The sequence below is a fragment of the Capra hircus genome, chromosome 25 (genome assembly GCF_001704415.2).
Source record: "Capra hircus breed San Clemente chromosome 25, ASM170441v1, whole genome shotgun sequence".
Lineage (NCBI taxonomy): Eukaryota > Metazoa > Chordata > Mammalia > Artiodactyla > Bovidae > Capra > Capra hircus.
Genome location: NC_030832.1, coordinates 36,568,184 through 36,584,988, shown reverse-complemented (window position 1 = coordinate 36,584,988; position 16,805 = coordinate 36,568,184). Strand labels below are relative to the sequence as shown.

The window sequence follows — 16,805 nt, the reverse complement described above, 5'->3', positions numbered from 1 at the left end:
TCATGGTGACAGAATACACACCTGCTGAGCTTGTGGATATAGGTGCTAGATTCTAGCCAAAGACTAGGGAAAGGTAGCAAAGTTAGCAGGCACGGGATCTGAGGAGCAATGGTTTCACTGATCCAAAGGAGGCAGAGACAAAGTACAGAATCAATCAATATCATCTGACAAGCCTGCACGCTGCTGGCAGTGAGGGTCAAGGTCCTCAGTTCCTCATAGGTCAGATTATTCTACCCTGCAGGAGGCTAGCCCAATAACAGGGACTTTCCTGGGCATGTGGGGCCCTGGAAGTCTATACAAGAGGTACAACAAATTCATTAAGAGTTGGAAATGGGACAGGCAGCCTATGCCCCTGTCTTCAGAGGCCCTGATTGGGCCACCTTCACTGCAGGAATGAGAGCTAAGATGCTCCCATCCACCCTCACTACCTGGTGTGGGAAGGGTTAGCCATGCTGAGCCCCGTTGTGACTCACGATATTTATGACGTTGGGCCACCCTTTGCTGATCTGGTGGAAACTGACAAATCCCAGGAATGGGTATAGCCTGGGGGAAAGACCAGAGATGGAGAAGTGGCTCAGAAAGCTAAAGTGGCTATGCTAATGGGCTCTAAAGGGTCAGGGGAAAATGACCTGGAAGCACATGTGGGTTGACCTCATAAATGTGGGGACCCTACCTGAATAGCTGGACCAACAATATATTGCTGGGTGAGTCAACCTGTAGAAAGTCTTAAAACCTGAATAGCAGCTGAGATCTGCCCGCTGTGCTCCAACTGTCCCTCCCCCATGGACTGAGAAGGGCAAGAGTGAGGGTGGAGGGAGTGAAGAAGAACAAGTTTCCATTTCGGTACCCCTCCCGGCTGTAGCTGGAAATGAAACTGAGGACAGGCCCCAGACTCCAAAGTCCAAGGTCTTAGCCAAGTGAGTTCTCCGTCCAGTCTTGCAAGTTCTTGGTGGGGGGCCAGCAGAGGGAAGGGCAGTGTCCTAGGAACTGCGCTGAGTGGCCCAGGCAGCCTGGGGTTGGAGCTCTTCCTTGGTGACACCCTCTGGGCTTGTCTTATCTTCTAGGTAGTCCACCCTCACTACAGCAACATCAGATCCAGAGAAGGGGTGGGGAGAAAGAGGGTAGGTGGAGCCCTGCAAAGGTGAAGTTATGCTTAGCTACCACGCCCAGCAGGGCAGATAACTTCATTTGGTGCCGTCTCCCTGCTGCAGTCCCCTGTGCTGACGCTGGCCCTGCTCCCAGCCTCCGTGGCGCCTCCGGACCCATGCAGCTGTTCAGGGTGCTGCGTCTCCTCTGGATGCTCAGGGCCTTCCTGGGGTCCACAGGTGAGGAGGCGCGGTGGGGGAGGGCTGCGGAGACCGTCCTGATGTCCCAGGACAGATTGTGTGTGTGTTTGCGGGGGCGGGGGGGGACTCTGAGACCTAAGGAGCCAGAGGAGGGGTCCCTCAGAGCTCTCTGTGCGGCCAGAACCGAGGCGGGGGAGGGGAGGGAAGCTGGGTCCCAGGGGTGCTGCTCTCCCCCGGGACCGAGCAGGTTTGCAGGAGTCTGCGTGCGTCAGCTGGATGGGATAACCTCTTTCTGGAAGAGTGCTCTTCCCACTTGGACAGTTTTCGGAGCCCCCTTCGCCCTGTTGCTCCTGCTCCCCCAGCTCTGATGCTTCCTGCAGCCTGGGTTCTCTCCCTTTGTGCGTGCCTGCTCAGTCGCTTCAGTGTTGTCTGCCTCTTGGCAACGCCATGGACTGTAGCCCATCGGGCTTCTCTGTCCATGGGATTTCCCAGGCAAGAATACTGGAGTGGGTTGCCATTTTCTTCTCTAGGGGATCTTCCCAACGCAGGGATCGAACCCACGCCTCCTGCATCTCCTGCATTGCAGGCAGATTCTTTACCACTGAGTCCCCGGGGAAGCCCCACCCCTCCCTTTACTTCCATCCATTCAGCCCTCCTGAGGGACCTGCATCTGCCCTGGGAACCCCTCCTTTCTCTGGGGCATCTCCACTTTTGGTCACGGTGGCCCCTCCTCCAGCTCTGTCCCTGACTCTCCTACCCCAACCCAGCCGGCGTTTCTGGACACAGCTGTCCTTGGCAGGGTAGTGGGGGCAGATCCTGGTGGCTCCCAAAGGGTGATTCTGAGACCAGCTGGTATGGGGTCTCTCCCTCTCCTTAGGAACCTTGGAATCCCTCTGCACTTCCCTTCCCTCGCTCTACTCCTGAGCCCCAATCCTAGGCCTTCCCAACACAGAGGCCCCCCCAGTCCACCCTCTCACTTATCTCCAGGGTTGGCTGTTGGCGACCAGGGCTCTGGGCCAGGAATCTTCAGAATCCCCTGCCTTACCTCCGCGACACCCCGGCAAAGCTGAGAAGTGAAATCCCAGCTCTCAGAGACGTGATGAGTCTAGTTGAGGACACTAACCCCAAGAGGACAGGAGGTCTGGGTGTTGTTTCCTGCTTGTAACTGCTGTGTCTGCTGGTCACCCTCAGCGTCATGAGACCTTTGGCCCTCACTCTTACCACCTACAAGGTGGGGTTGACAATATCTGCAGGGAGGGACTCGTGTTTGTAAACTAATTAATCCCTTGGCTTAAATAGAATAAATGATAGAAAACGTATCTGTGTTTATTATCAACACTCAAGGCTGCGACTTAAAGTCTCAAGGACTCATGCCTGCCTGCTGCGGTGTCTCTTTCTGGAAGTTTCCTTTCTGTCCTGACCCTCAGCAGCGTGTGGTCCAGTCTCCTTGCCCCTCAAACTCAATGAAGTCTGAGCTTCGGTCTGTTTTCCCCTTTGGTATTCTCTTTGAGATTGCTGCTCTCTGACCCCTCGTCTCCTGAATCCCATGATGTGTCTCCACCCCAGGTTTGGCTGGGTTCTCTGTCTCTCTCTCCAAAGAGGAGAGTCAGCCTAGACAGCAGTGGGTCACAGGGAGGGGCAGAGGTGGGCCAGAGGGTGGGGCACAGAACCAGAAGGGACGAGGACTCTGGGCAGCAGGAGAAGGTGAGAGGAGCAGAGTAAGGGGAACGTGGGTGTGTGAGGAGGAAGGGAGGGAGAGGCGATGGGAGGAGGTAGCACGCTGAACCTGCGTGCTCAGCACCGCCATCCTGATACTGACCAGGGTTCTTGGATTTCTCCAATCCATAGACATTGACAAGAGGCCAGAGCAAAATTTCAGGCAAGACTTTACTGGGGCCTCTGCTGCAGAAGGGGGAAGCGAGAATAAATAGCAGGTTCCCTTGCTTGCTATTGATAACTCCCTGAGGAGGGGGAGGCGAGCTTGTACCTTATGTGGGGTGATGGTACATGTGTGTCCAGGGGGTGGGCCGGAGGGGTGGTTTAGGTGTTTTGCCCACAGCTTAAGTGGCGTTGTGTGAAGGTGGCATGCACAGGACCCTGCTCTTTGCTCCTGACTCCCTGCTTTTGCTTCTTTGTTCTGGGCTCTTTAAAAATGGCGCTTGAGTTTTTGGTCTCTTTGTATCTTTTTGTGCGTAATATTGCCCCAACTGCCAATGCATGCAGTGATTTTAATTCCATATAATAGTCCCATATGGGCTTCCCTGGTAGCTCAGACAGTAAAGAATCCACCTGCAATGTGGGAGACCTGGGTTTGATCCCTGGGTCAGGAAGATCCCCTGGAGGAGGACATGGCAACCCACTCCAGTATTCCCGCTTGGAGAATCCCATGGACGGAGGAGCCTGGAGGGCTATAGTCCATGGGGTCCACAAAGAGTCAGACCCGACTGAGTGAGTAAGCACAGAGTAGCGCAGTAGTCCCATATGGTTTCTTTCTTTCTTTCTTTCTTTCTTTTTTTTTTTTTTTGTCCCATATGGTTTCTTTCTTTCTTTCTTTCTTTCTTTTTTTTTGTCCCATATGGTTTCTCCGTATTTTGTTGCCCAGGGAGAGGCGTCTCTAGGTGAAATCATTGCGGCACTGAGGTGAAGGGTCCCCGGTCCCTGTCTGTCTCAGTCCCAAGGCTGGAAGACACGAGGGCAAAGGGTTAAGGTTTCCTTCCCATCCCAATTCCCCTTGGTGAGGCTGCCCTGGGGAGCAGACAGATGTTGGCCTTTAGAACCTGGAAGGACCCCGGCCCCAATGTGCTCTGCTAGGGGAATAACTGGTGGCACTTCCTACCTTCTGTGACACGTACCTGGAACCTGGGGAAGTGAGTAACCTATGTGGTGTTAAGGTGACAGGCCGACCCACCACTGAGGTCCTCTGTTCTACCGCCAATACAGGAACTTCAGCCACGGCCACATCCACCTCTAGTGAGCTCTGGCGCGCTGCTCTGAGGAATCCCACACACTCCAAAGGCACAGCAAAGTGGCCACTGAACAGCCCCAAAACTTCTCCCATTCCTGATGCGAGGGAAAACATACGCAAGACTGCCAGCACCACCCCCGACTCGAAATCCCTGTCTGAAACAGTGCTCAAATCACCCATCACTTCCAAACCCCCAACAAGCCCCACGTCCAAGTTTGTCTTCAAGGTTGAAACCAGCCCACCTACCATGATCATCTATATGGGCTCGACAGAGTGCGTCAATCCGACGAGCCTCATAATCACCACCACTTACCCCACCACCACCTGCGTGAGCCAGACCCAGGTATCCTTCACCAGCTCTCACACCACCCACAGCACAGCGACTCTCCTCCCCTCTACCACCATCCCAGCTACATCTCTAGGCACTTCTTCCCTGGCTACCAGCACTTCCCAGACCACTCCAGCAGAGAGTACCACCTCACCGGCCACAACCACCGATGCACTGCACACAACCACAGCGACTCCTCCCAGTGACACCTCTAGCCAGCCTGTCACCACGGTGATGTCCACGCCACCATCAGTCACATCGTCCTCCACTCCCACCAGCACACTCTCTGCTCCCACATCCACCACCTCTACGCCCAGCACCACCAATACCTTGACATCGTCCACGAGTGTGCCCTCATCCCCTCCTACCACAAGCACAGAGCCCGCCTCCACTTCCACCGGAATCACGAGGCCTCAATCCACCTTGACAACCAGGGTCCCCACTCCCTCCACCACTTCCGTCCCTTCACCTTCCACCAGTACTTCCACCAGGTCCATGACAGAAATCACCACTCCCACGGACACTGCAGCCCCCACCTCGACCACAACCCCTGGGAACGTGCCCTCCACAACAGAAACCTCCCAGGCTGCCAGCACACCTGTGGTGACCACACTCATCTCCACCACAGGACAAACCACTCCAATCCTCACCTCTTCAACCACCTACTCCCCTGGGAGCACGGCCACGTCTGCATTCACTACAACCCATCCTGGCTCCACCATCCCGCAGACATCCACGACTGTACCTCCATCCTCTGTCAGTACAGAAGCCTCTACTCCAACACCAGCCACCACTGAGTCCACATCCACGAGTACCACGGGCTCACTGAGCTCCACCAGTGACCTCAGCTCCACACTTGCGCTGTCTAGCCCCTCACCCACACCCACAAATAACATGCCGTCTTCCCCTACCACCCATAACACAGGTACAACCTCCAGGGTTGTCACAGATTCAGCCACTGTGTCTAGTAAGACATCCACGTCTGCTACCACCCACAGCACAGTGACTCTCCTCCCCTCTACCACCATCCCAGCTACATCTCTAGGCACTTCTTCCCTGGCTACCAGCACTTCCCAGACCACTCCAGCAGAGAGTACCACCTCACCGGCCACAACCACCGATGCACTGCACACAACCACAGCGACTCCTCCCAGTGACACCTCTAGCCAGCCTGTCACCACGGTGATGTCCACGCCACCATCAGTCACATCGTCCTCCACTCCCACCAGCACACTCTCTGCTCCCACATCCACCACCTCTACGCCCAGCACCACCAATACCTTGACATCGTCCACGAGTGTGCCCTCATCCCCTCCTACCACAAGCACAGAGCCCGCCTCCACTTCCACCGGAATCACGAGGCCTCAATCCACCTTGACAACCAGGGTCCCCACTCCCTCCACCACTTCCGTCCCTTCACCTTCCACCAGTACTTCCACCAGGTCCATGACAGAAATCACCACTCCCACGGACACTGCAGCCCCCACCTCGACCACAACCCCTGGGAACGTGTCCTCCACAACAGAAACCTCCCAGGCTGCCAGCACACCTGTGGTGACCACACTCATCTCCACCACAGGACAAACCACTCCAATCCTCACCTCTTCAACCACCTACTCCCCTGGGAGCACGGCCACGTCTGCATTCACTACAACCCATCCTGGCTCCACCATCCCGCAGACATCCACGACTGTACCTCCATCCTCTGTCAGTACAGAAGCCTCTACTCCAACACCAGCCACCACTGAGTCCACATCCACGAGTACCACGGGCTCACTGAGCTCCACCAGTGACCTCAGCTCCACACTTGCGCTGTCTAGTCCCTCACCCACACCCACAAATAACATGCTGTCTTCCCCTACCACCCATAACACAGGTACAACCTCCAGGGTTGTCACAGATTCAGCCACTGTGTCTAGTAAGACATCCACGTCTGCTACCACCCACAGCACAGTGACTCTCCTCCCCTCTACCACCATCCCAGCTACATCTCTAGGCACTTCTTCCCTGGCTACCAGCACTTCCCAGACCACTCCAGCAGAGAGTACCACCTCACCGGCCACAACCACCGATGCACTGCACACAACCACAGCGACTCCTCCCAGTGACACCTCTAGCCAGCCTGTCACCACGGTGATGTCCACGCCACCATCAGTCACATCGTCCTCCACTCCCACCAGCACACTCTCTGCTCCCACATCCACCACCTCTACGCCCAGCACCACCAATACCTTGACATCGTCCACTAGTGTGCCCTCATCCCCTCCTACCACAAGCACAGAGCCCGCCTCCACTTCCACCGGAATCACGAGGCCTCAATCCACCTTGACAACCAGGGTCCCCACTCCCTCCACCACTTCCGTCCCTTCACCTTCCACCAGTACTTCCACCAGGTCCATGACAGAAATCACCACTCCCACGGACACTGCAGCCCCCACCTCGACCACAACCCCTGGGAACGTGCCCTCCACAACAGAAACCTCCCAGGCTGCCAGCACACCTGTGGTGACCACACTCATCTCCACCACAGGACAAACCATTCCAATCCTCACCTCTTCAACCACCTACTCCCCTGGGAGCACGGCCACGTCTGCATTCACTACAACCCATCCTGGCTCCACCATCCCGCAGACATCCACGACTGTACCTCCATCCTCTGTCAGTACAGAAGCCTCTACTCCAACACCAGCCACCACTGAGTCCACATCCACGAGTACCACGGGCTCACTGAGCTCCACCAGTGACCTCAGCTCCACACTTGCGCTGTCTAGTCCCTCACCCACACCCACAAATAACATGCCGTCTTCCCCTACCACCCATAACACAGGTACAACCTCCAGGGTTGTCACAGATTCAGCCACTGTGTCTAGTAAGACATCCACGTCTGCTACCACCCACAGCACAGTGACTCTCCTCCCCTCTACCACCATCCCAGCTACATCTCTAGGCACTTCTTCCCTGGCTACCAGCACTTCCCAGACCACTCCAGCAGAGAGTACCACCTCACCGGCCACAACCACCGATGCACTGCACACAACCACAGCGACTCCTCCCAGTGACACCTCTAGCCAGCCTGTCACCACGGTGATGTCCACGCCACCATCAGTCACATCGTCCTCCACTCCCACCAGCACACTCTCTGCTCCCACATCCACCACCTCTACGCCCAGCACCACCAATACCTTGACATCGTCCACGAGTGTGCCCTCATCCCCTCCTACCACAAGCACAGAGCCCGCCTCCACTTCCACCGGAATCACGAGGCCTCAATCCACCTTGACAACCAGGGTCCCCACTCCCTCCACCACTTCCGTCCCTTCACCTTCCACCAGTACTTCCACCAGGTCCATGACAGAAATCACCACTCCCACGGACACTGCAGCCCCCACCTCGACCACAACCCCTGGGAACGTGCCCTCCACAACAGAAACCTCCCAGGCTGCCAGCACACCTGTGGTGACCACACTCATCTCCACCACAGGACAAACCACTCCAATCCTCACCTCTTCAACCACCTACTCCCCTGGGAGCACGGCCACGTCTGCATTCACTACAACCCATCCTGGCTCCACCATCCCGCAGACATCCACGACTGTACCTCCATCCTCTGTCAGTACAGAAGCCTCTACTCCAACACCAGCCACCACTGAGTCCACATCCACGAGTACCACGGGCTCACTGAGCTCCACCAGTGACCTCAGCTCCACACTTGCGCTGTCTAGTCCCTCACCCACACCCACAAATAACATGCTGTCTTCCCCTACCACCCATAACACAGGTACAACCTCCAGGGTTGTCACAGATTCAGCCACTGTGTCTAGTAAGACATCCACGTCTGCTACCACCCACAGCACAGTGACTCTCCTCCCCTCTACCACCATCCCAGCTACATCTCTAGGCACTTCTTCCCTGGCTACCAGCACTTCCCAGACCACTCCAGCAGAGAGTACCACCTCACCGGCCACAACCACCGATGCACTGCACACAACCACAGCGACTCCTCCCAGTGACACCTCTAGCCAGCCTGTCACCACGGTGATGTCCACGCCACCATCAGTCACATCGTCCTCCACTCCCACCAGCACACTCTCTGCTCCCACATCCACCACCTCTACGCCCAGCACCACCAATACCTTGACATCGTCCACGAGTGTGCCCTCATCCCCTCCTACCACAAGCACAGAGCCCGCCTCCACTTCCACCGGAATCATGAGGCCTCAATCCACCTTGGCAACCAGGGTCCCCACTCCCTCCACCACTTCCGTCCCTTCTCCTTCCACCAGTACTTCCACCAGGTCCGTAGGTACCTCCCTCATCACAGATACTACCGTTTCATCTGCATCCTCTTCCACCATGTCTCATATTAGTACCAGGACCACTGAAGCAGAGAATACCCCCTCACCTGCAAGGAAGGAGAAATCATTGCGTAAAATGGTTGAATCCTCTTTGGCACTCACCACCACTGATACGTCCATTGTCCCCACTTCCATGGGACTGTCCCTCACTGCAGCTGCTACACACACAGCCATGTTGAGGGATACAACCCCGCTTGCTTTATCCACTTTGAGAACCACAGTTACTCCTGCTGGTACCGTTTCTGTAGAGTCTCTGACAACAGATATTATTTCTATTTCTCCCATCACATCCTCAGCCACTCAAACAAGTACAGTCCAATTTCAGACATCTCCAGTCTCTACGCCAGTGACCAGTAGTACCTTGACAGCACCCAGTTCGCCTGTATCATTTCCATCTTTCACAACCACAGAACCAGTACCCACTGAAACCACAGCCCCCACCCCTCTGTTCACCCTACCCACGATCCCTGCCGCCCAGTCCACGTCCACCCCTCCATCTCTGACTGGGACGTTTACCACAACCAGGACTGAGGTCACCACTCCCACGCATACATCTCCCCCTGCCACCTTGATCACAGCATCCTCTCGCACTCCCTCAACCCCAGAAGCTGCCAAGACTGGGACCACACAGATGGCAACAGCACCCGCCTCCATAACAGCTCTCAGTACTTCAGGCGTCTCTCCCTCTTCAGCTTTCCCTGTACTGATTACTTCTACTAATGCAATAAGTACCCCTTTTGGTACCATCATCTCCTCTTCAATACCTGCAATAACAATAACATCTCTGTCTTCTACTGGCCCAAGTTCAGGGGTCTCCCCAACAAGCAGCTCTTTTTCTACCTCCTCTCAAATGTCCAGCACAGAAAACACAGGCCCTTCTGTCACTACCTTTCCTACTTTTTCATCGACTGAAACGACCAGAACTTCCCCGACCGTGACTTCCCTAACAACCTCTCCTACCCGAACGACCACCGTGCTGACTCTGTCTTCCACCACCCCGTGTCCAGAGTCCGTATCAGTTACAATAGTGTCTGCCTCTCCCACGACACCATGTATCGATGTGGGTCCAAATCCTGAAGTTACCTCGATGCCCACTGTCCCGTTATCAGTTTTCACCTCTACTACTGAGATGGCCACCTCTCCCAATCCCACAACCATGACAACTCTGTTCCCTGTAAAACCGGACACTTCTACTTCCATTCTGGACACTCACCCCACCAACCAGACTGCTGCTCCTAGTTCTATCAGCCCTGGGACCACTCCCATTAGCACGGTTTTCCCGAGCACACAAAGATCCACCACTGGGACCTGGATCAGCACCAACTTTGTAACTACCCCACACGTAACGGGCTTCACGAGCCTCCCACTGACCACGAAACCGAGTAGCAGCTCTTCATCTTCCGTGGTGACTACAAGCAAGTTGACAACCCCCAGCCCACCCATCAGCAGTGCTTCGGGGATACCAGCGGGCACCACCACGACGCTCTCCACCGTTACGTCATCCAAGACAACTTCAACCACAACCCAGACGACCACACAGTCCAGGGAGACCACCACCCCAGGTCTGGACCACCTGCTCCCTTGTTGCCTCTCCTCCCTCTCCTGCTAAATTCCCATGACCAAGGACAGTCCTCGCCTGAACTTCCCCTTTTTGCTCGCTACCCAGGCCCTTGTAAAAATGGTGGCACCTGGACGCAGGGCCGCTGCTCCTGCCCTAGCGCTTTCCATGGCCCTGAATGCGAGTTTGCTGCGGAAGAGTTAAATATGGGTGAGTTGATCTCTGCACCTTCTCTCAGGAGGTGCCACCGCCTCAGATGGGCCCAGTCATTTTGCCAAATCTCTTCTGCTTTCTCCCTTGTGCTCTCCTCAACCCCAGACCATGACTACTCTCCACCCTTACCTCCAGGAGGTCCCTGGGGTCACTCTCTTTTCTGACATCTCCTCCCAGTTTGTGTTGCTTGGAGTTGTATTAGGTTCTAATTTCTCCTGTAGCAAATTACCACAAACTTAGCAGATGAACAATACAAATTTATTATTTTGTTATTCTGTTGATTAGAAGCCTGATATGAGTCTTGAAGGGCTAAAATTAAGGTGTTGCCTAGGACTGGTTCTTTCTGGTGGCCCTAGGGGAGAATCCATTCCTTTGCCCTTTCCCAGACTTGAGAGCTGCCCATCTTATTTGTCACAAGGCCCCCTGGCTCCCTTTGATGCCAGCAGCATTACATGTCTGTTCCTTATTTCCATACTTACATCATTCTTTGAGTGATTCTGACCTTTCTGCCTCCCTCCTCCTCTCTCTATGTACCTTATGATTATACTAGGCCCACTGGATATACCTTGTTAATTTTCCAATATTAAATCAGCAGATCAGTACCCTTAGCTCTATCTGCCACTTTGATTGCTCCCTGTCATGTAGCGTAACATATTCCCAGGTTTTGGGGACTAGACATAGGCACCTTTGTTATTTTGCTTCACACTGGGAGAGCTGAGAGACTACAGAACTGACTGCTGGACACCCCGACTTCCAGTGTTTCTCACATCTTGGAACAACACCTTCCAGAATTCCTACCTCTCTTTCTCCTGCAATTCAGTCAGTCCTCAGGGAACATGGAGAGGGTCCGTGGGAGCAGCTTCTGGGTTAGGGTGGTGGTAGTGATGTTGGACAGGAAGAGATCATGAAATGACCAGAGCAAGGCATGTTGTGCAGACAAAGTGGACGCTGAAGTGGGCATGGAGGTATCTGTCAACCAGGAGTTCTCCCCGGACCTCAATGACAACAGTTCTCAGGTCTACAAGGATTTCACGAAAGCCTTCCAGGATCAGGTGAGGAGGAAGGGGGCAAAATTCAGGGGTATGCCCTTGGAGTGTAGTTTGGGCCTAGGGGTGCCCTCTGGTTGGAGGTTCAGACAGGATCCTTGGCATTTCAGATAAAGAAGATTTACCAAAACGTGCAGGGATTCAAGGAGGTGCAGATCCTTTCTCTGAGGTAGGACCCCTTTCCGGGACTGTGGAGGCAGTGTCAAGTGTGTGTGGTGGTGGGTGGGGAGCACAAAGAAGGGCCAAAGAAGCCATCCCTTGCTTTCAGAATCATTCAATGTCATAAAGAGAGGGATGGACGGAGGAAGCAAGAAAACTACTCCATGAAGGGTGTTTGGGGATCACTTTCAGGATTCATTCCTCTGTAGGAGGGATGTCTCCCCTCTCCCTGAAGCAGCTGGATGCAGAATGATTGGGATCTATGGGGAGGTGGTGCCTGAGGCCCGGTGCCTGGTGTCGGGACCATGGCTGGTCTCTCTGGTTGGCAACTGGTCTAGTGGACGGGTCAGCAAGAGGGAGGCAGAGAGCCCAGAAGGTTTGATTACGGCTTGAGGGAACACAAAGAGAATGCCAATCATTCCTTGTTCTGCCTACCCAGGCTGCCCAAGGCAGAAGCTAGTAGCCCCTTCTGGACATAATCAGTCTGGAATCCCATCTCATTGCCTCTGCCCCTTCCTGCCAACACTCGCATAGCTGCGGCTGGTCTGGAAATGCCCTTCTACAGTTGTATGGTGGCTTGGGCCTGGGCACCTTTTAAGGCTCTCTGCACCCCACCCCCGCCCCCAGGAATGGCAGCATCGTGGTGGAATATCTAGTCCTGCTGGAGTTACCCTTCAGCCTCCAGCTGGAGGAGGAGTATGAGAAAGTGAAGGTGGCCTTGAAGGAGGAGCTCCAGAATGTCAGCCAGGATGGGAACAGCTGCCAGAATGACCAGGGTGAACAGAGGCTGGGGGCCTGGGGCTGGAGGGAGGGGTCAGGGTCACAGCCACCATCCCAGCCTGCTCCAATACACACAGGGGCCTACGGGGGGAAGGGGCAGGTGTCAGCCCTGTGGTACCTCAGGCAGGACAGGAGAAGAGAGACAGGTCCACAGAAAGCCGGGTCAAGGGTGAGCCTAAGGAAGGGTTGTCAGAGCCTAGGAGCTGCGGGAGAGAGAGCTGCTCAAGGTCTCCCGGGTGGCTGAGGACCCCTGGCTATTCAGGGGACATGAGGGAGGCCCAAGGAGCCTTCCTTCATGGCCCATCCAAACCTCCCCCGTACTGACAGAGCGCTCTCTGTCCCTTCCTGTGCCTCCCCCGATTCCACCCGTGCCTGTGGCCCCCCAGTCCTGTGTTTCAAGCCTGACTCCATCAAGGTGAACAACAACACCAGGACAGAGCTGTCATTTGAAGGTGAGAGGTGGGGCAAGGGGCTGAGTGGCCCCAGGTGGCCGGGACCTCTCCTACAAGGGACATCTGTCCATTGAAATTCCCAGGGAGGAGGGGAGACCTTTTGGGGAGGCAGGTGATACTGACCTGGCAGGGCTGCCTCTCAGGTCCATGTTAGTAGCTTCCGTGTGGGGAAGGATCACCAGAGAAGGTGAGGAGAGGGTGAGGAGCCTCCCTGCACTCATCTAATTCCACGGTCTACCCGCTGACATGCCACCTGCGGAAATGCAGTCCTCTATCCATTTTGAGAATTACCATAGCCAGGCCCCAGAGCAGAATGGATGAGGTCTTTACGTCTGCAATCCCCTACCTACCCCGCAGCCATCTGTCGCCGCGCTGCTGCCGAAGGTTTTGAGGATTTCTACTTCCCTTTCCTGGAGGAGAACCAGCTCCGCTGTGTCACCAACTGCACAGTGGGTGTGGAAGGCGCCATTGACTGCCATCAGGGCCAATGCTTTGTGCAGAGGAGTGGTCCTTCTTGCCGGTGAGGCCCCGCCCACAGCCAGCTAGGCCAATCCCTGACCCTTAACCGCCGACCATTCCAGAGGCCCCGCCCACTTGCCCAGGATGGAGCCCCGCCCACCTGCCAGGAACAGGATGGTCCAGGGGCGCGATGGACCAGACCTGGGAGGTGGTGAGGTGGTGTTGACCTGGGACCCCCTCCTCCAGCTGCTTCTCTACGGACACGCACTGGTTCTTGGGCCCGCGCTGCGAGGTGGCCATCTCCTGGAAGGCGCTGGTCGGGGGTCTGGCGGGAGCCGGGGCCCTGCTTCTGCTGCTGCTGGTGGTGGCGCTGAGCGTGTTCATCATGCGCTCCCGGAGGAGGGATAGGCAAGGCCGAGGCAGGTGAGTGAGCTGCAGATGGATGGGTGAGACGAAAGGCGTCCCGGACCAGGTTACCGTACCCTGACGACGCGGCACCCTTCTGACAGGTCCGGGGACGACAGGAAGTGGTTTGAGACCTGGGATGCGAACACTGCGGGGACTTTTTCTAACTCAGGCTTCGAAGATGACAGTGAGTCTTGACTCCTGGCGGAAGTGGGGGGTGCTGCCCAGGGCCCCCTCCTCCCAGGGAGACTAGAGAACTTCTCTTGTCCAAGACAGGAGTTCACCTCCTGCCCTTGCTGCTTCCATGCACCCCCCTCTAAGGCCCAGGTCCTGCACAGGCCCTCCTTGCAGGGCAGCCCCAGGGGCACGGAAGCCCCCTGAGGCCCTGCCTTCCTGACTTTCCTTCCCTCCCCCTTTTACTCCCACCTCTTCCTCTTCCTCCCCCTGTTCTCTTTTCTCTCTCTCTAGTTAACGAAGAAAACTTCCCTGTGGCCTTGAACACCGTGGACACCAATGCCAGGGTGAGGAGTCGGGATGGGTTGATGGTAAGGAGCTGTCACAGGTCCAGCTCCTGATGCCCCTCTCCCAGGGCAGGGGGCTGGCTGGGACAGGAGGCAGTGACCTCCTAGCCAGGCCCCTGCAGTGTGGTTCCCTGTTCTCACTCCCCATCTTGTGAATTCTGTGGCAGGTGCATATTCACAGACCTGAGGTGGTCTCATCCTCACTGTGAGCCCCACTGCCCTCTCCACCTGCCCGGACAGCGGAGAGAACCATCTGCACTGCTTTTGGAGAGATGGGCGCGGGCTCGTGCGGCTCAGTCTCCTGGTTTCCTGGGGCATAACGGACCTCCGCCTACCCTCATCCTTCCCCCATCTTGGGTGAAACCCACCTGGAGACCCAGTTCAAATCCACGCTCTTCCACTGTGGGACACTGGGCAAGTCAGTAACTTCTCTGAACTTCGGTTTTGTCACCTGTAAAATGCAAGTGGCCCACTGCTCCTGATACCTCCTGTTGGTTATAGTGAAACCAGATGTCTTGGGTCCGACCTCTGTCCTGATGCACCTTCCTGTGTCGGCCTTCCTGCTCATATGGCTTCACTCACATCCCCAGTCCCCATGTCCTTCCCCGAGGCTCAGGCCTCTGCCTCTCCTTTTCCTGTGTGCATCCCTACTGCCAGCCAGGTCCTCCCCACCCCCCACCCCCGCCCCCGCGCCCCCCTCCCCCGTACCTGTAAGCAGCCTGCAGCCTGTCCCAGCCTCCTCCCCTCTCCTTCCGTAACTCCCTGCTGCGCCCCTCCACCACTTCTTAACCCTCTCCCCTCTGAACCCACTTCTTCTTAAGTCCCTCCTCCCCCACACTCCCGCCCTGTGTCTCCCTGTTTCCATACTTTCCCCTTCCTCATCTTTTTACCCTCAACCCTAAATCCCCCTGCCCCCCACATCTGCATGCCCCACTCCTAAATCCTCCCATCTCCCCACCCTCCCTCCCTAAGTAGGTACAGATGCCCTCTGCATCTTAGGACCCCCAACTGGGGTTCTCTAGACCAGGTCCCCCATTCTGAGTCCCCATCCTTCCTGTCACCCCTAAGGGCCCTGGATCCCGGTGGGTGGGGGTGGCAGGTAGGTTCCCAGGTCCCTGAAGATGAGGGGAAGAGGGGCCCTGAGGTGGGAAAGCTCCCTCAGCCCCTCCTCCCCATTCCCCTAACTCTCCCTCCTCTCCCGTAGTGCCCCCCACTTCCTACCCCTCCCCCATCTCCCCTCCCCCTTCCTCTCCCTGGCTCACCCCCATCTCTGCTGTAACCTGTGAAGCCAGGAGCCCGGCCTCCTTTGCAGGAAGACCTCACCTGGGGACAGGATGTCTGCAAGTCTCCAGTTCAACCAGCTGTACATAATGTAATATTTGTTGTAAACAAAACAAAACAGAAATCCTGCTCTGTGCCTTTTTTTTCCTCACGCTCCCATTGGTTGAGGAGCAAGTACATTGGAAGAGAGGCTGTGGGGGCCTCTGGGAGTGCTGGTTTCTTCCACTGAGGAAGGAAGGGCTCTTTGGCCAGCTCTCAAGAGCCACGACTGGCTTCAAAGGAAATGTAAAGAGTGGAGGACCCTGTTTTCAGGAAGTGGGTGGGAGCAGGGGGCGGGAGCCTGTGAAGTTTGTCATCTGTGCCCCTTAATGTTAAGAGCTCAGAGCTGGCTTTGGGTGGTGGGTGACTCTGGCAGGGTCACCCACCGGAGTGGTGACTGCCGCCACTGGCCATAATGGTCAGAGCTGCCTTTGGCTCTGATGGGTAAGCCAAGCATCCCCAAAGACATTGAGACTAGAAGCCTCGGTGGCAGACACACACCTGCCAGAGCCTGCCGTACCTGGGGCCCTCTCATTCCCACTACTGTGGGCAGCCAGGCCCGTCAGACCAGAGCTGAGGGGGGTCAGGGCTGGCACAACCTGCTTCCTTGGGTGGGGGTGTCAGAAAGCCCCTGGGACTTTTGTTCGGGACAGAGGAGGGTACTGGCAGTGGCCACTGTGAGGGTGGAGACCAGGACCATAAAGCCTCAGGTGTGAGAGGCAGCCCCACCCGGAGAGGCACTAGTGGTCAGAGGCGGCCTGGGGGAGGAAGCCACTGCCCTTCTTCGGAAGGGGCCAGCATTGGGTGGATGACGGGGAAAGAAGACCAGAAGCGAAGCCTCTCGGGGGCAAAGGTGGAGGGTTCTTCCCTTGGCCTGGCCTGGCCTGCAGCTCCTGCCAGGGCTCTGGCACCCCTCCCTCCACAGTCACCATCTTCCTGGCATTTGTTGGCCCCTGCC

At 56.2% G+C, this 16,805-nt stretch overlaps 2 protein-coding genes across 2 annotated transcripts; both read left to right on the top strand.

The window, feature by feature from the left end:
- Nucleotides 9,516–11,380, top strand: LOC108633861 (mucin-3B-like). The gene is made up of 3 exons (XM_018039997.1): nt 9,516–10,496; nt 10,601–10,702; nt 11,367–11,380. The coding sequence occupies exons 1-3, from the start codon at nt 9,566–9,568 to the stop codon at nt 11,378–11,380; spliced, it is 1,047 nt and encodes a 348-aa protein (XP_017895486.1). The 5' UTR covers nt 9,516–9,565.
- Nucleotides 11,665–15,198, top strand: LOC102170961 (mucin-3B-like). Its single transcript, XM_018039996.1, has 9 exons — nt 11,665–11,757; nt 11,862–11,920; nt 12,538–12,686; nt 13,077–13,142; nt 13,500–13,662; nt 13,848–14,024; nt 14,111–14,193; nt 14,475–14,527; nt 14,695–15,198. Exons 1-9 carry the CDS (start codon nt 11,665–11,667, stop codon nt 14,734–14,736), a joined length of 885 nt encoding a protein of 294 aa, XP_017895485.1. The 3' UTR covers nt 14,737–15,198.